This window comes from Cydia strobilella, chromosome Z (genome assembly GCF_947568885.1).
Source record: "Cydia strobilella chromosome Z, ilCydStro3.1, whole genome shotgun sequence".
NCBI lineage: Eukaryota > Metazoa > Arthropoda > Insecta > Lepidoptera > Tortricidae > Cydia > Cydia strobilella.
This window is the reverse complement of record NC_086068.1, coordinates 45903474-45930257: the sequence shown is the minus strand read 5'-3', so window position 1 is coordinate 45930257 and position 26784 is coordinate 45903474. Positions and strand designations below refer to the sequence as shown.

The 26784-nt window shown below is 37.7% G+C and overlaps 1 protein-coding gene across 1 annotated transcript; it reads right to left on the bottom strand.

Moving 5' to 3' along the window:
* LOC134754882 (isocitrate dehydrogenase [NADP] cytoplasmic-like) lies at positions 1 to 25289 on the bottom strand. Its single transcript, XM_063691341.1, has 9 exons — positions 25147 to 25289; positions 24732 to 24847; positions 9755 to 9899; positions 6544 to 6743; positions 5808 to 5942; positions 4845 to 4948; positions 4291 to 4441; positions 3702 to 3935; positions 1 to 177 (listed from the first exon to the last, which is right to left on the bottom strand). Exons 1-9 carry the CDS (start codon positions 25214 to 25216, stop codon positions 25 to 27), a joined length of 1308 nt encoding a protein of 435 aa, XP_063547411.1. The 5' UTR covers positions 25217 to 25289; the 3' UTR covers positions 1 to 24.
* Between the last annotated feature and the right edge of the window lie 1495 nt (positions 25290 to 26784).

Sequence of the window (26784 nt, the reverse complement as noted above, 5' to 3'; positions counted from 1 at the left end):
GGCTGGTCATGGTCAGGTGGTCGTTTAGTTGGAAAGCTTGCGGTCCAGCTGGTCGGCGATAGCCAGCAGGAAGTCTTCAGTGTGCATGAACATGCCCTCCTTGGTGTTCTCCATGCCGTGGATACAAATCGCCAGGTCCTTAGTCATCTTGCCGCTGTCGATACACTCCACGCATGCCTGTTGGTTTAAATATAGCTATTTTGAATAAATACTAACTCCCACTAAATACATAGGTCCCTTAACGCAGTCTAGTTTTAGCACTTGTTTAAGAGGCCGGTGTCGATTTTAGTAGCAAAAATGTAAAATTGATAGATTTAGTCCGTGAAATTTTACACCTTTTGTTACCTAATTGAAATAACAAGTACTGGTTTCTATTACCACGTCTTCTTATCTTACCTTTTATCAGATAAATTTTTTGAAAACAGACTCACTAAATTAGTAATGTTTGCTTTTCTGATGGACGTTTAGGTAAACGCGCGTAAAGCACTGATTTTGTCGCTCTTATTTGTAAATTTCGTAAAGTTTGGACTGCTAAACATGGTAATTTTGTATTACACATATCCTGTACTTGACGTTTATCAGACTACATTTTTATTATTATGACTTTGAAGCAGGGACCGGACAACCCTTTCCGCGATAAAACCCTTTCAATGGGCAACACTTAAACACGGCTAACACATTGAAAGACTTTCCCTTTTGAACTGCAAGCCCATTCATACCCTTACCTTTGACTAACCCTTACCGAAATGCTAACCAAAAATAAGGCTAGCCCTTAATAAGGGTTACCCTTATCTTTAAGCGCTTTTTATAAAGGTTTCCCTTTGCGTGAAAGAGACAGGATTAGTATATATCTACGGTAGTGTATGAAAAGGAAAGAAAATACGTGCCTAGTCAAAGAACGCCGCCGTCGCCGCCGACGATCGCTCGGATTCGAAGTAATGTGTGCTTTATGAACAAGGTAGACGACTTAAATTAGCACGCTTATATGCTAAAAGGGAAGCTCTTTATAAGGCTAACCCTTATAAGCAATATGCAAGGTGTTGGTGAGCGGATGATAAGGGTTTTGTAAGGGTATTTGGGCTACCGATCACTCAAATGTGGTAGCTTTATATAAGGGTTTTTAAAACCAAAACAAAGGGTTTCGTCTGGCAAAGGGTATGGTGAGTTAAGCCTTATGCAATACCCTTATAAAACCCCGATAAGGGATAGCGGGCCGGTCCCTGCTTTGAAGTAGTGTAAATGAAAATTAGACGAAATCAATTTTCTCCAGAAATTACTTCAAAACAAGTGACAATTTCTCTAAAAATCGACTTAATTTCAACCTAATTTTGATACTTAAACAATCTACAACACTTGCTGAAACTATTCTTATACATCAATTTGTATAATTTACCACCATGATTTTTTGATGAATTTTTAAAAACTGCCCCTTCTCTTCATGCATTACCGGTGACGCACGCTCGCGACCTCATTATTAAAAGGCAAGATGAGAAGACGTCCTAAAAGAAATCAATACTTGTTATTTAGATATTACGTAACAAAACGTGTATAATTTCAACAACTAAATCTATCAATTTTACATTTTTGCTCCAAAATCGACTACGGCCTCTTAACTAAATATGTACGGTAATAGAAAGTTGACAATGAATAAGTTACTCGACCGTACAAAACAACTAAATTAAATATTATTAAATAAATTGAGATGAAATTTGGCACATGGATAGTTGGGAGCTTCGCGGGCAGTAGGTATACTGCCGACTGCATTACTGCCTCAAATGTCAAAAACGATGTCACTGCCCAGATGTTTGACATTTGTGGCAGTAATGCAGTCGGCAGTAATATAGTCTTTGGCGAACCGCGAGTTCTCAATCCGGCGCGAACTATTAGAGTAGTATTTTAGTATTTATATATTTAATTGTTTTTTTTTTGACTAGTTACCCCATTATTCATAAAACTTTACGGGCCTGATGAATTATGTTTTATCCCTTTTTAACAAATACATAAGTCAAATTGACAGATAAAGACAAACGATTCATAGCTAATTCAGGCTTGTAACTAATGCGTTTATGAATAACGCTAGTATGTAAGCAATTTGTATATATGTATAATGGGGTGTCCCGGAAGTAAAGAGACAACTTTATTTTCAAAATATGAAATTTAAGGTAAACATTAAAAGTAATGATTTTGGTTGAAAGTAGTCACCAAGTTAATTAAGTTATTAGATTGATACCGAATTTACTCCTACCACAACTGAAAAAAAAATTCTTAATTTTTTTAGCGGCCAGTTACACTACGGCTGTTCAGGATTTTGAAGCCACTCCTTTTGCCATACAAAGTATTTCTTAAAAAAATTGGCTTTTGTACAATTTTTTGGTCCTAAGTCACATCTATACGACTGAATGGAAGTTAATGAATGGTTGTACAGAAATGTTTTCTTCATAAGCATCATTTGTATTCGCCGGAACATATAGTTTCAATCGTCAATAAATCGTTGAGTATAGGTTTTCGCGGGCTTGGTTTCCGCAACTCGACGTCATATAATGCGCCTATTTTGCGTGATAGAAATCGTTGAGTATTTTTTTTCAGCTAACTTTTATAAACTTATTGGTTCCGGTGGTTCCCTCTTATGGCATGTTCCTCTTGGTCATTTACATATCTAGAAGCAGTTTGTTGCACATATGGTTGGCACAAACCTAGATCGTTCTTTTTTCATTCTCGTGACAGACGACTTTGATACTTTTAATTTATCCGCTGCCACTCTGACAGACATTAAAGGAGTCTTATCAAAGATAGATTTAACTCGGTTAATATTTCGAGGTACCGTGATTGTCCTATTTTTAACTGGAATCTTCTTAAAACTAATCTCACCCGTTTCTTCATAAAGTCTTCTTCTATTCTATATATACTAGTTTGTCTAGCTTTTACTTGAAGAAAATGTTTTTCTATATCATTTTTAATATGAGACTCGTAAAATAAAGGCAATTCTGAATAATCCTATTAGCAAGTGCTTCATATTCTGATCATTCATTTTGAAAAACTAATATGCAATAACGAAATTTCCGCTTTAAATGATAGATAACGAAATCGTAGATGCAACGACACCAAAACTTTTCTTTTGTTTTAATAATACCAAAGATAGATATAACTCCGTAATAGATGGATACAGTCTAAGGAAAAAGCGTGCCTCGAAAATCAAGAAAATTTGATTCTCGTTCAGAGGGCGCTACTAGTTTTGGCCTACAGTCGTATAGATGGCGTTGACGGTTTCGTTTGTTATTTAACAATTTTAACGCATATCAGTGAAAGAACATGGGTCAAAATCATAAAAATAATTAATGCAAATAAAAATAATCATTTATCTATATCTAAATAAATTCTATCGTATTTTTATAAATCTTCATTTTTAGTTTTAAAGTGTGTCGACAGATGGCAGTGAATTTACTGGGGTTACAAAATGTACTATGACAGTACCGCTCTAGTATGAGTTACTCTATGATAATACTTCCAGCCAGTAAGACTTTAAAAGTTGTCTCTTTACTTCTTAGACACACGTTAATCTGTAATGCAGATATTATGTTTGTTTAAAAAATAAATAAATAAATGAACGAATGAATGACGAATTCGGCGTGCGCACAAAAGCCCATTTTCATCCGGGAGGTGTTAACTCCAGCAAAGAAACGTGTAGCCTGCTGAAGGATTACCTCTTCCAGAGATAGCGCGAATTTGGCCAAATCGGGGGTGTTGTCCAGCTTGGCGCGGTGGATGAGCCCTCGGGTCCACGCGTAGATGGACGCCACGGGGTTGGTGGACGTGGGCTTGCCCTGCTGGTGCATGCGGTAGTGGCGCGTCACTGTGCCGTGCGCCGCCTCCGACTCCACGGTCTTGCCGTCGGGGCACATCAGCACTGATGTCATCATGCCCAGGGATCCGTAGCCCTGGGGTAAACATCAAATTAGCACAGTTGGAAGGCAGATCCAATATCTATCAACATTTCAAGTAGGTACTTGCACAAAAGGTATGTAATATGTACTTATTTATCGTTTGGAACATATTTACAAAGTGTTGCTTTGTTTCTTTCTACGGGAAATTAGCAAGGATGTAAGGTAGGGTGGGCCCAAGCAGAGTTGATATTTATATCTCTAGCACATGAATAATAGTTCGGAACTGAACCTAGTGACTTTAATAAAGTGTCCTGTCTGTCTCTTGGGCCGGACTAAGATGAGCAGTGCAGGTAGAGGATAGTAAAATGGGTAGGCAGGGTAGTTGAGATAGGTCTGGTAGTGGTGAGACCTGTGCGACGATGTCGGACTGCACGTCGCCGTCGTAGTTCTTGCAGGCCCACACGAAGCCTCCGCTGCTCTTGATGCTCTGCGCCACCATGTCGTCGATCAGCCGGTGCTCGTACCAGATCTTCGCGTCTTCGAACTGCTTCTTATAGTCGCTAACAATCAACACACAGGTTTAATGCAGACTCGTATAGATTTAGGTGCTAACTTGTCTTTTTGGTTTCCTTGAAAAATTGAATTAGCGTACCACCGGTCAGTTCCACTCTGCCAACTGAGCCACCAAGACCGCCACCTCATCCATAGAACAAGAAGAGCATTTAAGAAGTGTAACGCTCTTACGGTAGATGTCGCTAGGGTCCCGTAGACCCATATAGTAGAAAGATTTGTTGACTATGGATAAGGTCTTGGTGGCTCAGTTGGCAGCGCGCTGAAGTATCAATCCAGAGGCCGTGAGTTCAAATCTCACCCATGGCAAAAAAAAATCCACTTTTAAATTTATTCTAAGCTTTATAGCATCGTTCGCAGACGTTTCTGCTTGTTATAAATTAATATAAATACCTCTGGTAGACCTCTTCGAAAATGTCCTTAAAACGACCGTCATATCGCTTGAGAATTGTGTTCTTAGTAGACAAGTACAGCGGCCATTTCTTTTGTAGCGCCACCTAAACAAACAACGCTTGTACAAATAATATCACTACAATAATAGTGTTTCATGTACCTATAGTCGGTTGTCGGTTACTAAGTTCTGTTACTAGCTTTTTAACTGATTCAATATAAAATAAAGCTTTAAATAAAATAAAATATGCACAGTTTGACAGCTTATTTTGTAATGATCAAAATAATATATATAAAAAAAAAAATCAGATGGAGAATTTATGGGAGTCCTTGGAAAGCTCCAGATTGCCTGAAGACGTAAACACGCGCTCAATTTATTAAAAATTATACTTTATAAAGGTGTGCGTCCAATGCAATCTTGCAATTCTGTCAGAAGGTTCAATTGCTTGTTTTAATGAGGCCTCTATATTACCGCAAATTTTGTGACCACCATTTTTTTTACTAGCTTATACCCAAGATATTCCCCTCCAAAGATTGGATATTTTTTTAGTTTCGCACGAAAACGTATAGATTTAGACAATTCTGCAGGAGGCAGGCTTGGAAAACTCTGTAGACTATGTATTTAATCAAAGAAACCCAAGTAAACTATATATTTAATTACAGATGAATAATCAAGCTATCGAATTGTGCAAGGCTGATACATCCTTAATATGATTAGAAATAAACAGCATTTAAAAACGCCAGTTTTTTTATTTTATTTATTAGATTGTATTGTGAGCTTATCACTTATAAATAAGCTTTACAACTGTACACATGAATAATTAAAAATCGCTACCTATTTCCTTTTATTTCATGAAAACTGTGGTAACAGAGGTTAGTAACGAACTAGGTAGGTATAGGTATTGCAAGTGAATGACACCGCTAGGCTAGCGGCTAGCGGCTAGCGGCTAGAGGCGGCTAGTTCACCTGGAAGCTGGAATGTGCGAATGCGCGAATGGATTCGTCTGTGTTGTACATGCCGAGAGCGACCCCGGGCACCTTGAAGTCGAACAGTAGGCGCTTCTCTACCGTGCCGTCGGCCATAGTGTACACCATTTCCACCTGTAACAGAGATCAAACATCACAGTTTCATTGATGGATAACAGAACAAGGGGCGATCACCACCTAAATTATATCTTACACCTTTTATTTTCTCCCCTGCTAGAAGGGATCAAAGTGATAATTTTCTGTTCTAGAACACGATTTTATTTCTTTTCTGCATAGATTTTTATTAGCTTAAATAACATTTTGGAACATAATAATTTCCTCATAGGCGATATGATGTGAAAAGCAGTGTGTCACGTGGTGCCAAAATTATTTCCACGTTGGGCGTTAACACTTGAATCCCTACCTACGCTCAGGATTCTATTTTAGATTCCCTCGCTACGCTCGGGATTCAATTGTAGAACCCTTCGCTTCGTTCAGGATTCAATGTACGCCCTCGCCGTAAATATGTCATTTTGCTCCCTTGTGACACAATCTACTATTGTAAATTACGATTACATAAGCTTTATACCATTTTAAATACTAAAATAGTTTATACTTTATAGTAACTTGTGTATGAATACTATGAATCCTTTGGCGCTGTGTCACCTAAATATTATATTGTGTATAAATGGTATAAAGCTATTCTGAACCCGGAAGACCCGAATAATAGACTAACCTTTCCAGGTTTGGGCACAACGAAGTCCTGGGCCTTGTACTGGTCGCCGTGCGCGTGGCGGCCGATGACGATGGGTCTGGTCCAGCCGGGCACCAGCCGCGGGATGCTGGCGCACAAGATGGGCTCGCGAAACACCGTGCCGCCCAAGATGTTACGGATGGTACCGTTCGGGCTCAGCCACATCTTCTTAAGCTTGAACTCTGCGATATATTATAGTCTGGCTATCAAATGCCCTTATGGCACATGTCATCCTGCTATTGTGACATATGTCAAATAGTATGGAAGTTTGGACTCACGCTCTTAGCTTCGTTTTATACTTAGTCCGAGTTCTCCACAACCACAATATAGTTTTGCTCACAGCAAATATGTTGACCTGACATTGGATTCGTCAGAGAAGAATCCTGCTGTATGTACGCAAGTCATTTCATCATTAACTTCAACTAAAATGTGATTAGAGTTAGACCAAGCTAAGTTGGCAGCGATTTTGATAGCCCACACTGTGCAAGTGGTATTTTAAACGTAAAACTTCTATGAAATTATGACGTTTAATTAACACTTGCACAGTCCGGACTATCAAAATCGCTGTCAACTTAGCTTGGCAAACTCTAGGCTGGTTCTCGACTAGATGTAGGTACACGACAAATTATGCAGTATACATATGGTATACATGGACATATTTGTTAGGGATGTTTATTTATTTTATTCGGGCTTGTGTTACATCGGAATTATAAGGTTTGGGTCGGGGATGAATTCAGGATAAAAGTTTAAGTTAGAGTGGTATTCCATCTGTCCAATATCTTTATATCCAATGTCATTGCGTCTCACTATCTCATTAAGCAAAATGTGAGAAAAAATAAACATTGAACAAATAAATTGGACAGACAGGTGGAATAACTTAGTATTTTAGTTGAAGTACATTTTTAGAGCTGCATCTTTACAAGATGTAGAGCCCGGTTACGATTTTAGTCGCAAAAATGTAAAGTTGATAGATTTCTTCTTTGAAATTGTACACCTTTTGTTACCTAATTGAAATAACAAGTATTGGTTTCTATTAGCACGACTTCTTATCTTTACGTTTATCATATCATTTTTTTGAAAAAAGGCTTACTAAATTAGTAATGTTTTTTTTTCTGATGGACGTTTAGGTAAACGCGTGTAAAGCACTGATTTTGATGCTCTTATTTGTAAATTTCGTAAAGTTTGGACTGCTAAAAATGGTAAATTTGTATTACACATATTCTGTACTTGACGTTTATCAGATTACATTGTTGTTATATGACTTAGTTAGAGGAAATGAAAGTTAAACGAATTCAATTTTCTCCAGAAATGACCTCAAAACAAGTGACAATTTCTCCGAAAATCTACTTATTTTCGACGTAGATTGCATACTCAAATAATCTGCAATGTTTACTTAAACTGTTGCTGTACTTCATTTTATTTAAATTGCAACTTTTATTTTCTGACGATTTTTTTGAAATTTCCCCTTTTATTGGTATAACACCGGTGACACGCGCACGCGGCCTCCGTCCCGCGCGGGAGCTGGTAGAGGCAGGACGTTTGTTGATCGGCTCCGCACGTTGCATCGACGACGACGAAGTTATTTATCAATGTGTGCGTCGCTTTGGCTAAACCAGACTGGATGCAGACAGGCCAAACAAGCCATGCCTGGCATCAGCGGAAAGCTCACAAGGGTGCTCCTTCAATTAGGAAAGACCCGACTGAGCATGGTGACCAGTGTCATAACAGGTCATGGACTATTTAACAAACATCTTTTTATAACAGGTGTCACAGACAGTCCCCTATGCAGAGGATGCATGGAGACAGAAGAAACAGCCTCTCACGTGGTGCTGGAGTGCAGCGGAGTGGCCCCATACAGGGCAAAACATCTCGGATCCCCGAGAGACCTCCCCGAGGTCCTACTCAACATCAAAGGTTTGATAGGTTTCCTCGAGGAGCTGGGCTGGCAGGACTAGCCCACCCCCATGTCACGCAAAATAGGCGCCAGTCGTCGAGTTGCGGAAAATCGCCCGAACTACAATACAATACAAATGTGTGCGTCGCTCGCCGTGTAAAAAGTTATATTTGTTTGCGTGTTTGGCTGTACTATGTGCGTGTAAACTGCGACCAGAAACTTTAATCTTTGGGTTGTAAGTACTTGTTTATTAACCGCCTTAAAAAAAAGGAGGTTCTCAGTTTGACCCGTATGTTTGTATGTATATGTATGTATGTATGTATGTTTGTTCGCGATTATCTCGCGTTTGGCTGAACCGATTTTGATGCGGTTTTCAGAAAAGTGTTTGTTACATTCTGGAGAAGGTTTTAGTATACATAGAGCTGAGCTGATGCTGAACCCTGGCTGTACCTAGTGGAACGCAGGTTTGGTGCAACATAGGCACACGCTGCACGCTGTTTTGGTTTTCCGACACGTCTTGATGAGCAATTAGGAGAGCAGTACCCAAGATGGAGCTGATGCTGAACCCTGGCTGTACCTAGTGGAAATCAGGTTTCGTGCAACATAGGCACACGCTGTTTTGGGCTTCCGACACGTCTTGATGAGCACTTGGGAGAGCGTACACAAGATAGAGCTGATGCTGAACCATGGCTGTACCTAGTGGAACGCAGGTTTGGTGCAACATAGGCACACGCTGTTTTGGTCTTCCGACACGTCTTGATGAGCAATTAGGAGAGCAGTACCCAAGATGGAGCTGATGTTGAACCCTGGCTGTACCTAGTGGAAATCAGGTTTCGTGCAACATAGGCACACGCTGTTTTGGTCTTCCGACACGTCTTGATGAGCAATTAGGAGAGCAGTACCAAGATGGAGCTGATGCTGAACCCTGGCTGTACCTAGTGGAACTCAGGTTTCTTGCAACATAGGCACACGCTGTTTTGGTCCTCCGACACGTCTTGATGAACACTTGGGAGAGCAGTACCCAATATAGAGCCGATGCTGAACCCTGGCTATACCTAGTGGAACTCAGGTTTGGTGCAATATAGGCACACGCTGTTTTGGTCTTCTGACACGTCTTGATGAGCAAATGGGAGAGCAGTACCCAAGATAGAGCTGATGATGAACCCTGGCTGTACTTAGTGGAACTCAGGTTCATTTATTGTTATCAGATATTTATTGTTTCCCCATACAAACTTCCACCCCCTTTTAACCCCCAGTACCTATTGTTCATATACCTATAGGTATGTGGCAGGGCAGTACCTTCAACTCTCTGTTCATCAGGCGTGATGGTGGCGCACTTGATCCCGACGTTGTGCTTGAGGATGGCGTGCGCGGCGTCGATGGTGACCTGGTCGTCGGTGGCGTCGCGGTGCGGCAGCCCCAGGTCGTAGTATAGGCAGTCCAGCTGACAAAGAACATTTGGAGATCGTACTATGTCATGATGATGACTATGCCATGAATTCATAGTAGTAGCAAAGATAGATATAACTCCGTAATAGATGGATACAGTCTAAGGAAAAAACGTGCCTCGAAAATCACGAAAATTTGATTCTCGATCAGAAGGCGCCACTAGTTTTGGCCTACTCTCGTATAGAGGGCGTTGACTGTTTGGTTTATTTATAATTTTAACGCATACCAGTGAAAGAACATGGGTCAAAATCATATAAAAATAATTAATGCAAATAAAAAAAAATTATTCATATTTAAATACATTTTAACGTATTAAATTGCTTTATTTCTATGAACTCAAAGTTGATTCTAGTAGGTATTTTACCCACGTCTAACCTGGGCATTGTAAATTTGTAATATATTGGCACTTTGATAACACAAAACTTAGGGCAACGCCATTAAAGAGGCCGTCGATTTTGTTAAATAAAAGCGAAAGAAATATCTGGTTGAGCTTTAAATGACACAAATAAAATTGCATTATTTCAAAACAGAAGGAAAGTTACCTATTTTTGACGCCGTACTACGCGTATGCCTATTCTGCATCTGCATTATACGAGAAGAGGAGTCGCAAGATGAAAATATGGTAATTAAATTTTTGTGGGATCATTGCGTACCACATGGCCTGCCGGTAAAGTTTACACTTTGGCCCGCTGGCCGCCCACATGGCCTGCTGATAAAGAAAATTAAAAATGATGAAAAATCATAGTGGCCTGCGGCACTGGAACTTTTGTGGGCCGCCGGCGTACCATGTGGCCTGCCCGTAAAATCTAAAAAAATATAGTGGCCTGCTGCACTCGTATGCTTGTGGGCCGCCGGCGGACGACGTGGCCCGCTGATAAAGTTACTCAAAAATCATAGTGGCCTACTGTACTCGAAAATTTGTGGGCTGCCGGCGGCCCACGTGGCGCTGAGAGTGTTAACCGGAACTCTATTTTCAACTCCTTCTACTTATAATATTAGATAAATTGTTGAACAATACACTTTTCGTCAGTCGCGACACATAGTGTCGAGTAACAGTACTGATAATTCCGCTACTTGACGCTAGATGTTGACTACGAAAATAATAGTCGCCGAATAGCAGAGGCCAGTTTTAATGAAATTAAAGCCGGTAGTTATTATAAGCGGAAGAATCCTTTTAACTCCCTTGATTAAACAGACTTCCACTAGTATCAGAATATTTCATGAAACATAACCCAGGTTTATATTACTTACTAATTTATCTTCTATGCCTTTCTTTACGTATAATACACCAAAACACCAACTAAATTAAAATTTGACCAAGTTCACATTTGCCTTGAAAAAAAAAACAACTTTAAGTAAAACTAAAAACTAACGTTGTCGCAATGATATATATGATACTTAATAGTTTGTTTTACAAGGGGGCAAAGTTATTGTTTAACCTTTCGTGCTAATATCGATACCCGAGCAAGCGTAAGATTCCAAAATTGAACCACGAGTGTAGCGAGTGTTTCCAAAAATGGAATCTTGAGCGTTGCGAGGGTGTCAAGGCACGAAGGTTACAAATTTTGCCACCGAGTGAAATACAAAAATTTTCACCACATCAATACAAGGAAAATACTAACTGTAAAATATCAAAAAAAAAAAAACAATGCAAATCAATTCAAAATTAATGTTATTAAATATTTATCATTCAAAATCATTATTTATAATTCAATTCTACCAGCCAACATAAGGGAAACAACTCAAAATTTGCATCAGATTACTTTGCCCACATGTGGATAAAATGCAACTTTCTCATCAGGGGTACCTAATGATTCTCCGAATAATTTTTAGCAGATTATCGATTCGCAGACAACGATTCACCGAACATCGGTTCGCAGAGTGATTTATTTGTAGATGTAACTTTTGGTCGACTAACGTTACGCAGACTCTTGGTTCACATACAGTTCAGTTCGCTTCTGTGTAAATTAGCAGAGATTATTGGACGATTTTCATTTGGCAGAGTAATCTTTTCTTTTAAGCAATGTTTAGTCGAATAACGTTTCACATTTTATACATCGTTATTTTCGAAATAAAAACTTCTTACAAATAAAACCGAAAATATAATCCTTTTTTAAGTATATGCGTTAAGTATATGTATAAAAAGTAAGTTACGAAGACGTTAGCGAATATTGTAGTGCCAAACTCGTGGTAAGGCTACAGTTGCACTACATCAAATTGGTGGTTTCCGAGAGGAAATGCTTTAGTTACTTTAGAAAACAACGAAATCACTATGAAATTAAATGAAAATATTTATTTCAGACACCAGCGGGGCTAAGATGGACGGTTGTCTATCATTTGTCACCATACCTGTCACGTTCTAACAAATATGTAAGTGCGAAAGTGACGCATGGCATGACAGGTGATAAAAATGCGACCATGATACCGCTGCGGGTGTCCATATTTTTGTCTACAAGTCTATATTAGTACGTTACAATAAAACATAATACTATAAAACTATACACGTACCTTTAAAATTTGAAAGTTCCCTCAATTCCTCATGGTTCTCATCATCAGATCAGAACCAGATTAATATGGGACCACCCTGAAGGTTTCAAACAGAAACAAAAAAAAAACAAATCGAACCACGGGTCTCGGAGTAATCGGTGAACATACTTAAAAACCGTTCGCCCGTCGTCGGACTCGCCCACCGAGGGTTCCGTACTTTTTAGTATTTGTTGTTATAGCGGCAACAGAAATACATCATCTGTGAAAATTTCAACTGTCTAGCTATCACGGTTCATGAGATCAGACAGACAGACGGACAGAGGAGTCTTAGTAATAGGGTCCCTTTTTTACCCTTTGGGTACGGAACCCTCAAAAATAACTTAACCTAACCTAAATATGAACAAAAGCATAGCATAGGTATAGGTTAAATTAAAACCTATACAATATAGGTTTTAATTTTATGGTAACTTCTGTTAGTGAACACAAGTAGGCAATTAAATGTATCAAAACCATCTTTATCAGACTCAAACTAAAAGTTATTGTGTAGGTTAGTCATGTCATGTCCTAGTCTAGCCATAAATAAGAGAGAAGTTCTGCTAATCAATATTAATGCCAAATGAACATTCGACCTATTGTGTTTCGACCAATGGTTTCTCGGGTAATATATGACAGTTTCCAAATAATTATTCTACGAATAGTAAATATGCGTATCAATTGCTCTGCTTATTGACTACTCTTGCAAACGACTATTATGCGTAATGAGATTCTGCCAATCGTTACTCGCCCAAAGAACCCGTCGGCGAATCGTTGTCGGCGAAACAAAAATCGTCGTATTTTTTTTCGGCATATCAATAGGGCACCTCTCATCAGTTTTTGAACAATCAAAAGAGCCTTTACCAGCTGGTGTGGTGAAAAATTATTATTTTTCGCTGGTTAAGGTAAGGCAGGTTTCTACATTTGTTTAACAGGCTATTTATTCTAAAAATAATCCTCAGCAGAAAAGAATTTAAGGGTCAGATGCAGGTAGATTAAATCAATAGACCGCGGGCCAGGAACAGATTTCCATGACCAATCGCCTCCCGGGCGAAAACTCGTATAGTGGTTAACAGCTATGTATGATGAACCCTTGTGAACGTCAGCTGCCCCTCCGTTGGTGGGTTGAGGAATGGCAGCAAATAGTCTATAATTTTTTTTTGTCATCGCCTCCTGCTTGATACTTTGTCAGGTGATAGTTGAGATGCTATTGTTAATAAAACAAATAGTCAGCCGGTTGTATCGCGGTGGAAAGACCATGTTACGCCTTTCGGTGGCTGCCATTCCTCAACCCACCAACGGAGCGGCAGCTGACTATCACGAGGGTTCATCATACATAGCCTGTAACTGCTATACGAGTTTTCGCCCGGGAGGCGATGACTGACGAAATTTGCGCCTGGCTCGCGGTCCACAACATTCCTTAAGTAAGTCCTCGTAAAGTAGGTATTTTGTTTAGCGGCCCGTAATGTGTATTCGTAGGTATTTATTTCATTAAGTAAAGTATTAATTTACTGTTTTCGACCTGAAATAGTTAAAACGTTTGTAGTTATACTTAACAAAGTGTAAACAATTGTTGGTGAACCAATAAATATAAAAAATATATACAGAGTGTCCTTAGTTATTGAACAAAGCCGAAATGTACATATGCATTAGGGTATTTAGAATCAGTATACCAAGTATCATAACAACCGGTGTAGCGGCGGTTACGAAGAAATTAACAAATCACGATTTTTTTACTTTGGAGCAGCCTGTATGTTTTAATAGCTCCTGAGATAATAAATAGTATGAAACCTTCTTCGACCTTATTGATTATCTTTTTTATTTATGACATTAATAAAATTCTGACTTATGACAAATGTCATCATTGCCGCACATTTTCGAACAAGTTGTTAAAAACATCGCCAATGATTAATACAGCATGTTTCTTTTTGTTGACAATCATTGGAATTAATTTTTGTTTGAAAAATTAAAAAAATATTAAAATTAGAACATTCCTGAGAAGTAACGCTACGTAGGATTAGTGGGTTTGTCCAATGGCTAAGGTCAGCCTGTATATGGAAAACCCCCTCCCCTCACAAATATTATTAGTAAATTACAAAGATTTTTCGTTTTAATTATGGAATTTCATTAGAAAATTAGTACTTACGGGTGCCTATATGTGTCATAAATAAAATACAAGCCAGTATACCAATAGAAAACTTTTATTTTGATGAAATATATATAATAGCCACAAAACCACTGCTTTCTTATATACGCCTTTTATTTGAAAACTAGAAGGGTTAGACAAAAAATATGGAAGACCACGATTCTGCATAAGAGCACGCCGAAACGGTAAGACTTAGAGAGGGGGTGCTCGACCAAATCTCATAGAGGACTCTGGGCAGTTTTTGAAGCCGCCATTTTTTTTTTCAAAATGGCGGCCGATTTTTATGTCCTAGCGCGCTGAAATTTTGGTCACGGAATCTCGGGACCCTCTTGATTGTTATGGGGAATTTTTTTTTTTTTGAAAAATCCAAGATGGCGGAAAATATGGCCACTTTTATACCTAGGTATTGTATGGCAACTTTTAAACGGTGCGCGATAGGGAGTAGGGTTTGGAGGCCGTCCGGGGGGTTTTCAAGAAGCGTCCGGGGAAAACTCCGCGGGGCTCCTATTTCTGGTCAGTTTGCCCTTCGGGCTTCTGACGCTACCTAACGAACCTAACCTACCTACTTACCTAATACGCTTTTTCCTCAAAGTGTAATGTTTTCACGGACGCCACACAAAATCAATAGGTAGGTAGGTTAGGTTCGTTAGGTTGCTTTAGATGCTCGAAAGGCAAACCGCCGAAAAATAGGAGCTACGCGTAGCGGGGCTCCGTCGACTCAGGGTAAGAAGGAAATGTTCAATGGACAAGTATCTATTTAGGCAAATTAAGGATTTGACGAATGTCTAACTTGACAAATCAAGGAATTGACGAATGTCTAACATGACGAATCAACGATTTGACGAACGTTTAACTTGACGAATCAAGGATTAGACGAATGTCTAACTTGACGAATCAAGGATTTGACGAATGTCTAAGTTGACGAATCAAGGATTTGACGGATGTCTAACTTGACGAATCAAGGATTCGACGAATGGCTGCGAAATCATCTACTTACATATAGAAAGAGACAATTATTAGTTAATTTATGAAAAACTGTTTTTTTTTTTGTTATTATTTAATACAAATTACGCATTGTGTGAAATTAAGATAATAAATGAATGAAAAATAAAGCGATTGTTTTTTTAATGATATTATTTTCGGACACGTCCGGTGAAAAAATGCGATTTACGCCAAATGTCCGGGTTTTTTTTAAGTCTTTGTCCGGGTTCGGCGAATTTAAAGATGGCAGCCCTACCCACGGTGGGGGCTAAATGTCATAGAGGGCCTCGAGACAAATTAAACTGATCCAAAAAAAAAATGGCAGACCTTTTTTCCTTCTTTTTTTTGAAGTTGGTCCGAGCGGGGACTGAATGACAAAGGATCGAGAGAGCGCCCTGCAACATGGCTTTATCAGGTAGACGAATCACAAAACATTTCGCGGTCCGCTATTTTTGCAAACGAACATTTAATAATACTGATACCTTGTTGCAGATAAGTATCAGTATTGGCCTTATGATACTGGCCACTTTGTTGCAGATAATCTGACTGAGAATCAGAGGTTAGGAGAGAGTGGGGGAATTGGGAACACTTAACTTCAAACACTCTAAAAAAAACAAAAAATGTCATGACTGACTTCTGAAAGAATCGATATCGTCCGGCGGACTGATAGTCAGTGTGCCCCTTTAGAGGAGCGAAGGCCCTCCTGTACGTATCCGTGAAATACATACATTAAACATTTTGTTATTAACATTTTTCGGCAATGACAGCTAAGTGACACTGACAGTTGACATCGTTTTTTTTTTCTATATCATCAATTAAATCACGTGCACAGGCATTAGTGCCTGATCTGCTATTAAAGTTCACAAACGTCATCGTCACTTAAAAATATATATTTAATAAATAATACGACATAAAAATAAAAGAGCTGCATTTCCGTGATCGTAATGACGAATACTATCGGATAAAAATATAATTTGCCTATCTTCAAAAAACTTTCCCTACCCAATTGTTGAACAATAAATAAAGATTCATATATATTTTATTCATAATTTTTACTAAACGGCTTAATCAATTGTAAGGGTCATTATTTATATAGTTTATATTTGGATTATGCCTACTTTCATTTATGATTAGCTAATAAAAGAATATCAATTGACTCTTACTTGTCACTGTTCGTTTTCATCATCAACCACCACCAATCAATGGGAGATTACCAGGCATCGTAAACTGCGAGCGAAATCCATTTAAGGCGCTAGTCGCTATTTTTTTGCCGTAAACTCTTACTTTATAGAGTATATATCTTCTTAACGGTTCAACAAAAAGTTATGAAAAGAATATATATGAATCTACATTTTATTTACAACAATCCTAACGTTTGACTTTTTTCCTGTGACTTATAGTTTCTCCATAAAAGGAACATTACGACAGGCCGTTTTGCGACTAACTTTGCCTATATCTCCTAAACGGTTTATTCGATTAAAGTTGTTTTTAAACCAGAATAAATGTTTTAACAGGCACTACAAATGCAACGTTTCATAATGTTAAAAAATCGTATTTTTTTTAAAGAAATCGAATATTATTCAACATTTCGTGCGTATGTAGCTCGAAAAAAGCGAGACCGGCAGTCGTGTGCTAGTTTTGAGACGAGGAGGCTGTGTCGCTCGTCGCTCCGTGCCTTCCTTGTAATCTGTATGCTTGTGCTGATCCCAAGTGCAATAAAATTGGAGTTATTGTGGCCAAAGACTAAATAACTGCAGAAAGTTGATTTGGTTCTGACGCGCTTTAGCGCGCTTAACACGGTGTTTCGCAGCCTATTATTACGAAAATAATAACAATATTTCCACTTATGTTTGAGAAAGCTTCATTTGAAATATAAAAATAAAAGTTTTCTAACATGCGCATTTTTACGTTTTTATTAAAGTTCGATTCCTAACAAAATAATAATTAGTTGATTAATATAGGCTATCAATTTACGTTGTGTATAGATATTTATTTTAAAGTTAACTAACTTAGCGGTGTCACTCACGTATGTTTAGTCACTCGCGCGACATGTTTCGGAGAGCCTAGGTCTCCATTTTCAAGCACTAACACTGTCCCCCGTCCGTCCGTGCCGTCGTGACCGCTACTCACTCAGGCACTGTTAGTGCTTGAAAATGGAGATCTAGGCTCTCCGAAACATGTCGCGCGAGTGACTAAAAATACGAGAGTGAAACCGCTAAGTTAGTTAAGTTAATATGTCTCATGATAAAATAAAACTATGAAAACGGATTATATCGCGTATATTGAATTTATAATACATCCCGACGTTTCGAACTCTTTACAGCGTTCGTGGTCAACGGGTGACCCGTCGGGATGTATTATAAATTCAATATACGCGATATAATCCGTTTTCATAGTTTTATTTCATGAGTAACTATCGCGGTAACCGAAGACAATATTATGTCTCATGATAGTTTAAATTCGATTTATTTTTAAGTTAAATTTTTTTTTATTGTGTTGTGAGATTGGGTAATTTCCCATTGATTGGTGGTGGTTGACGATGAAAATGAACAGTGGCAAGTAAGAGTCAATTGATATTCTTTTATAAGCTAATCATAAATGAAAGTAGGCATAATCCAAATATAAACTATAATATTTATAAGTAATGACTTACAATTGATCAAGCCGTTTAGTAAAAATACAAAAACGGCTTGTCGTATTTTTTTTGGCAAAACTATAAATTAAGGCGAAAGGAAAAAATCAAACGTACTGACAAACTATATGAAATGGGATGCGATGACTGAAAATATTTTTTTTACATGTTCATGTAACCAGTTGAAGGTCCACCGAGATACAACCGGCTGACCATTTTTTAAATCACATTAGTATCTAAACTATTATCTGACAAAGTATCAAGCGGGAGGCGATGACAATTTTTATTTTGCGTGTTTCGCTGGCTGCCATTTATTATCCACCAACGGAGCGGCAGCTGACGTCCACGAGGGTTCATCATACATAGCCGTTAACCACGATATCGGAGTTATTATGGCAAAAAAAAAAACTGCAGAGCGCTGATTTGGTTGTGGCGCGCTTGTAATATAAGGATAATATGATATTTCCCACGTAATGTTTGAGAAAACTTCGAACTTCGAAAAATAATACTAGTTTAACACTAATAGGTAGGTAACAAATCCCGAAATTTTATATGTAGGTAGACTAGGTAGTAGGTACTTAATTTTATAAGTTAACTATTAATGGCATTATATATATTTAATTATTACAGAAAAAATGACTATAAAATAAACACACTGCACGCCTCAATTTAGTACATACTAAGCTCTAGCTATAAATTTTAATCTGTCGAATTGACTTAGGTATTTATTTGTAAGAAACAGATAAGACACAAATTAATTGAGGCTTGTAAAGTATAATGCATAAGGGAATATATTTTTATTATAATTTACGAGCTCCACTAAACGCATGATCTACTCATACTCAAACGACAAAATATCTGCAAAAGATACACAAATACGAGTAGCGCCAATCGCGCGCTTCTGGGCTGTAGCTTATTCTTTGAACCTCGTTGTGGTGCCGCGAAACGAAATTCACGTACGATCGCAGTGAGCGGGGTGCGGGTACAGAGACGCTGAGACGCTCAAGGACACATCAGCGACTATCGTCTTAAATGACGTATGACAACCAGTTTGACGTATGAAAACCCTAGTACTTTAATGGATTTCGCTCGCAGTTTACGATGCCTGGAGATTACCCACTCTCCCAACACAATTAAAAAAATTTAAACTTGGAAATAAATAAATAATAAATATCTATATACAACGTAAATTGATAGCCTATATTAATCAATGAATTATTGTTTTTATAGGAATCGAACTTTATTAAAAACGTAAAAAAATGTCCGCGCATGTTAGAAAACTTTTATTTTTATATTTCAAATGTAGCTTTCTCAAACATAAGTGGAAATAATAGGCTGCGAAACACCGTGTTAAGCGCGCTAAAGCGCGTCAGAACCAAATCAACTTTCTGCAGTTATTTAGTCTTTGGCCACAATAACTCCAATTTAATTGCACTTGGGCTCAGCACAAGCATACAGAGTACAAGGAAGGCACGTAGCGACGAGCGACACAGCCTCCTCGTCTCAAAACTAGCACACGACTGCCGGTCTCGCTTTTTTCGAGCTACATACGCACGAAATGTTGAATAATATTCGATTTCTTTAAAAAAAATATTATTTTTTATCATTATGAAACGTTGCATTTGTAGTGCCTGTTAAAACATTTATTTGAGTTTAAAAATAACTTTAATCGAATAAACCGTTTAGGAGATATAAGCACAGATTAATAAATAGTTACTACGTAACAGATACATCATTCCCATACAAAAGCGAAAATACCTACTCTATAATAGCCTACAAAATCTTAATAATAATACCTGCTGCTCAGGACGAGAAGAAATGTACCATAAGTATGCGCACAAAGAGTCGAGACTGCCTTGCTCGCCGTGCGAGCCACGTGCCAACGCGTCATCGTAAGAATGCGCTAGGGTTGTACTGTTACTTATGTTATTATTGTAATAAAACGAATGTTGCGAATCAACCATATTTTATATTAGTCAATCAAATATTTAAAAACAACACTCATAATACCTGACTCAAAAAACTCCTTAATTTACGATTTATCTACTTATGTTCAAAGAAATAAATAGTGACAAAATTCATAAAGATAGATTTAAAATACTACTCACCTTTCTTCGTCTCTCGGAAATGAAAAAACCGGCCAAGTGCGAGTCGGACTCGCCCACCGAGGGTTCCGTACTTTTTAGTATTTGTTGTTATAGCGGCAACAGAAATACATCATCTGTGAAAATTTCAACTGTCTAGCTATCACGGTTCATGAGATACAGCCTGGTGACAGACGGACAGCGGCAGCGGAGTCTTAGTAATAGCATAGAGTAACTTATACTAGAGCGGTATTGTCATAGTAAATTTTGTAACCCCAGTAAATTCACTGCCATCTGTCGACACACTTTAAAACTAAAAATGAAGATTTATAAAAATACGATAGAATGTATTTAAATATAGATAAATGATCTTTTTTATTTGCATTAATTATTTTTATTATTTTGACCCATGTTCTTTCACTGATATGCGTTAAAATTGTTAAATAACAACAAACGAAACCGTCAACGCCATCTATACGACTGTAGGCCAAAACTAGTAGCGCCCTCTGAACGAGAATCAAATTTTCTTGATTTTCGAGGCACGTTTTTTCCTTAGACTGTATCCATCTATTACGGAGTTATATCTATCTTTGGTAATAGGGTGCCGTTTTTACCCTTTGGGTAAGGAACCCTAAAAAAACGACAAATTTTCTTTTGTTTTTTGACTTTTACACCCATCTACTGCACAATAATTACGTGGTTTCGGCATTTCGAAGCGTAAGCGCGGGAAACGTGTGGTGCGAGCGCTCAGGCGGGCGTTCGGCGGCCCTCTGTCGATTATATCGTCGACGATACGCCGAGCGGTAGGCATATAGCGCGTGGCTTTGAGCGAGTGAAGGAGGCCTGATATAAGCAAAGTTAGTCGCAAAACGGCCTGTCGTTGTTCCTTTTATGGAGAAACTATAAGTCACAGGGAAAAAGTCAAACGTTAGGAATGTTGTACATAAAATGTAGATTAATATATATTTTTTTCATAATTTTTTGTTCAACCGTTCAGCAGATATATACTCTAGAAAGTAAGAGTTTACGGCCAACAATAGCGACTAGCGCCTTAATGATTTCTGTCGATCAGGTTTGTTTTGTTTTGAGGATCAAATGTCTGTATGGAACCCATTGTCTTAAAGCAATACAAGTCACAAATGATAGTCAAAGTCTGGCACCCGCACTTTACTGACGAAACGCTTCTAACACAATGGCAATACATCGTGACGTCACGATGTAACGTCGCTTAGAAGACGTTTTGATGTATGGAAAACAAGGAAATTGCGATTTTGTCGGTGAAATATTGCGTTTATGTATATTGTTGCCATACAATATTTTTTTTTTAAATATGTAAGGATTCGAATGGTACCGTAATTTTTTTCACATCACCTATTCGAAAAGGGGCTTTTTCTTCCCCGCTAGGAGGGATCAAAGTAGCACTTTTCTTCCCTGCTAGGGAGGATCAAAGTAGCCCTTTTCTGTTCTAGGACATGATTTTTTTTCTTTTTTGTATGCAATATTTTTAGGTTGAAATAATATGTTGGAACATAACAGTTTCCTCATAGTGTGTCACATGGTAGCAAAATTATTTCCACCTTGGGCGTTAACACTTGAATCCCTCACTACGCTCAGGATTCTATTTTAGAATCGCTCGCTACGCTCAGGATTCAATTATAGAATCCTTCGCTTCGTTCAGGAATCAATATACGCCCTCGCCGTAAATATGTCATTTTGCTCCCTTGTGACACAATCTACTATTTCCTGTTTGGAAGTTTGAAAAAAAAACTTAAATTTTTGAAACTCGAGGGATTGTACTTTTTTTAAATTTCGATATATTTTTTTAAGTTTCCAATTTATTGTGCTAATTGCTAATTTTCTATCTATTTAGGTAACTAGATTTACTTAGTTATAAATTCAACATGTGTCAACAACCCTAAAAAGCTTCCGACAGTCGAAGGTCACCCTGACCTTGGCCGTGGCGCAATACAATTTGTTCGCCAACCACCTCCTACTACACTGTCGGAACCTGCCAAGGACTCAGTGGTCGGAACTGTCGGAAGCTACTAAGTTACTATAGGAGAATATAAATTTATTTTGTCTTAGTCATATCAAAATTATTAATTTGAGATTAGACCTTAAACAAGTTTGGGAACAAATTAAATTATTTTATTAAATATGGAGGGCTTCGTCACTTTTTCTTTAATATATGACATCTATTACAGTTTTTAATTAGACCTTAATTTAAAAAAAAAGTAAATTCATTTAATCCTTTTGTGTCCATGTAGCCATATTGTAGGCACCATATGATTTGTTAAATATCAATTTGTTATATGTAATGATTGAAGCATGCGTAGGTACGTATGTATAAATACATATACCTAATTGGGCCAGATAATGTAACATTGCCCCAGTAAAATGTGATAAGCAAGTCACATACATTAGATAACTTGCAATCACAAGTACTTCAGCGTCATTACCATTAGACGTATTTGCATCAAGCTTTATGCAGAGATAGCTAAAAACTGATAAATAGACAATAGGTATATGAGGCTAGGCTACAATGCAGTGGATTAAATAATGCCACCAAAATTATAAGTCACTTTCCTGTCTTCCCAAATATCGTGTGTTTACTCTAACTTCATATCAGTATTTGGCAGCATTGCTCGTATTTCACACTGTTTATTTAGAAGATTACTTAAATAGTATTTTATACAATCGTGATATAATAGAGAGCTTTTCAGTCGAGGACCGTGTTTAAGCAGCGAAGCTTGCTGAGTTGCTTAAGTTAAGGTACGAGATTGAAAAGCTTGATTATATCACTATTGTATACAATACTTTTTCTACGAGACAAAAAAATAATACTTTCAACTAGTAGAATCATATAGGTAAACAAACCAAAAGTATACCTAAGATACGCGAGCTGCCGCACCCGCGATACCTTCATACTTGTACGCGCCCCGGCCGCCGTACCCCCGGCGGGTTGGTCAACGACACCTCCTCGTAACTCATGAGGCCCTGGTACCTGCTCATTGCTAAATTCAATTTTAAGACAGTTTTTTTTCTCAATTTTGGCCACCGTAGCCTATGGAGACTAACAAGCTACGCTAAGCGGTTTTCGTAGGGTATGGATGTTGCTATATGAAGGGTGTCACATGCGCGTTTCTGACTTATGAAGCAATTTTTCTACTACAACATAAAATAAAATGTTTTTGTTGGCCAACCAATCACAAAGCAGATGCGTTTAAGTAGGCTAATTTGCATTGAATCGAGTCTCCTTAAACAAGAAATGTTTTATCGAAATGTATGAAGTTCTATTTTCAAAATTTTTATAATTGACTAAACCATATCGATAAAAATTTTATGTTTGAGTCGGAAGTGCCACAGACTATCCAACGTTAAAAAGAGTAAGGTTGTAGTGTTGCATATGAAGTTGTAATACACAGATTATACTCGACGAGTAGAAAAAAATATTTTATTTGAAGAAATGTAGATATGTAACATTTATTTAAATATTGTGGAAATATAGTCACAGTACCTATACAAAATATTTAAAAGCATAGATTATTTAATGCCATATGTGTGATACTGACGCAATTAACCATACAAGTAGTAAACACTAAGCACCGCAGCGAGTGTCAATGGAATATGACATAAATAAATTATATTATTTTATACAGTACATAAGATCCAATAATTTGTTTGTGATGTCACTTTCACTGTGACTGTAACTGTGACTGTTGCTGAACTCCTATTTATTAATTCTTGTGTCGCTTTTAGCTCATGTGTTTGTACACATACTCCGCTTGCAGATGTTGAGGGGTTAAGCTACCAGTATTACTTCCTGACTGACTCACTAACACACTTATCACATGTATACAAATACGAAAGTTCTTGCCCTATGACAGTCTTTCCTGCAATACATTTTAAATGCCAGTCTTCCCCACATTGACCTTACCTCTAATATTAACCCACCATAGTGAATGTGTTAAAACACAGGAAAAATATATAATATTTGGTATTATTTTAGCTAGCATAGATTTACTTAACACAACATTATAATGCTGAATCAATGTAAGCTAATGTTAGTAATCTACCATTCCATGTGACATTTTTTAGTAATTAGGGTTCCATACCCAAAGGGTAAAAACGGGACCTTATTACTAAGACTCCTCTGTCCGTCCGTCTGTCTGTCCATCTGTCACCAGGCTGTATCTTATGAACCATGATAGCTAGACAGTTGAAATTTTTACAGGTGATGTATTTCTGTTGCCGCTATAACAACAAATGCTAAAAACAGAATAAAATAAATATTTAAATGGGGCTCTCAGACAACAAACGTGATTATTTTGACGTTTTTTGCGTAACGGTATGGAATCCTTCGTGCGCGAGTCTGACTTGCACTTGGCCAGTTTTTTTTATATTGTGCAGATGATAAAAAACCTCTGACTGTGTAAAGGTTAATTTAATAGAATATTTACATACCTTCACATAGGGAAATATAAGCTTTTCTTTGATCATAGCCCAAATAATTCTGGTCATCTCATCTCCATCCATCTCCACAACAGGTTTGGCTGCCACCACCCTTTTAGCAGTTCCATCTTAAAAGAAAAAGAAATGGTAACTGTAAGTGTCAGTGTGTGTGTGTGTAAGTGCTTACTTGAACATATTATATTATGTATTGCATAAATCATGAAATATGTTTTTCTAATGATAATAACAAGTAATATTTAAAATCCTAACTATTGCCATCTGACATAATAAATAGAAAAATACAATTAATAGGCAGTAGCTTAGTATTTTGTGTATGACACAAGGGACATATCTAAATTCTTCGCATGCACTCTCTCAGGTTTTTTCTTAACCAAAGTCGTACTGTGAAAATAATATTAACACTTACAGTTTCTGGAGGATTGTTTAATGTTTTCCGTCACAAATTTGAATAAACGTTTGCTGTTGTTACTGGCCATTTCTATTGTCCTTTAAAACGGGTGCAGGCAGTATGTGGCGTGAGCCGGTACGAATTAATAACTCTTGCACGTCTCGGCAGGACGAACGACCCAACTGAAAAAAATAAAATGATAAACCGGATTGTCCCTGGCGACGGCCAATGTGAATAACACTTCAACGACCTTAAATTTGCTGGAGTCGGCCGTTAGGACATCAACCCGCTGTATTTAAAATAAATGATTGAGTAAGTACAACAATTTTTTACATTTATTTTTACTGTAGTATTACCGCCGCCGATTAGAAATGGCACTAAGTGTAGAATGAACAGCAATGCGTGGTCGTTTATTTAATTGGTACAACCGAACTAGATAAAATTAAAGTCTAAAGTTGAGTCGCTGATTAATAGTGATGTGCAAATGCTGTTAGTGTTAATATCGATAGTGTAACTATTTGACATCTGTCAAAAACTGACAGATGCATTGAGAGTGTGGTGTAGACCCAAGGTCCTGACACTCTTTGATAGAGAAAGATAGTCTTATTGCGATTCCTATAACAGGAAAGAGAAAATAGTGCCATGCTTTGCCAACAACCGGGCATGGCATCATAGCAAGGAGACTATGGCGAAATACCGAAATTTATAAGAGTGAAAGAGAAAAGACATTGGACATGCAAACCAGATAAATTGCGTAGTATACATTTTATATGAATATTCTTTCTCTTACCCCCGGTCGCTCGGTGGCGCGTCTATAACTACTTGTATTTACTATGTCTATGTGTAGACCCAATTTATGTAAACATAATAGTGGCAAACCAATTTTGTCAATAGCAGTAGAATAAACAAATTATGTTCATCGCTTTTTTGATGCAATGATACTATCGTAAGAAAAAGACTGTGTGATTATTTCTGTCTATGCTCTAGACATCTTTGAGAAACTATATATTATGTAAAGCTCTAGTTAGGTACTGTAATTATCAAAGTCAAATATCTTTATTGCTATCTCATATTACAAGTACATAATACGGACCCTGTAATTAATCACGAGGCTAACTAGCAAGATGGCGTTCGAAACCGGAAGGAAGTTTGCGAGTAGCCAACCGTTGGGAATTGTTTGACGGACTGTAAACTTCCTTTTATGATATACTAGCTTTTGTCCGCGACTTCGTCTGCGTGGACTTAGTAACCCCAGCTAGAGTAAGAATAGCGCCTGGAGAAAGTCTTATAGCAATTATTCAATTTGAGCATATTATGCACACAAATTAGCAGACACTTCATTAATTATCTCAATTCCACCCCGCTTTTTACTTTCTTAAGGGATGATTTTCGGGATAAAAACTATCCTGTCCTTCTCAGGGACTCAACCTATCTCTATGCCAAATTTCATCTAAATCGATTCTGCGGTTTAAGCGTGAAGAGGGAACACACTGACAGACAGACAGACAGACAGACAGACTTTCGCATTTATAATATTAGTATGGATGGATTATGACTATTTGCCATTTACGGTAGTACTATTAGTTATTCTGTGCATTCACCCTAGAATTTGACAGATAGAGAGTTTCAGGTATCTTTATTGTATGAACTTACAAG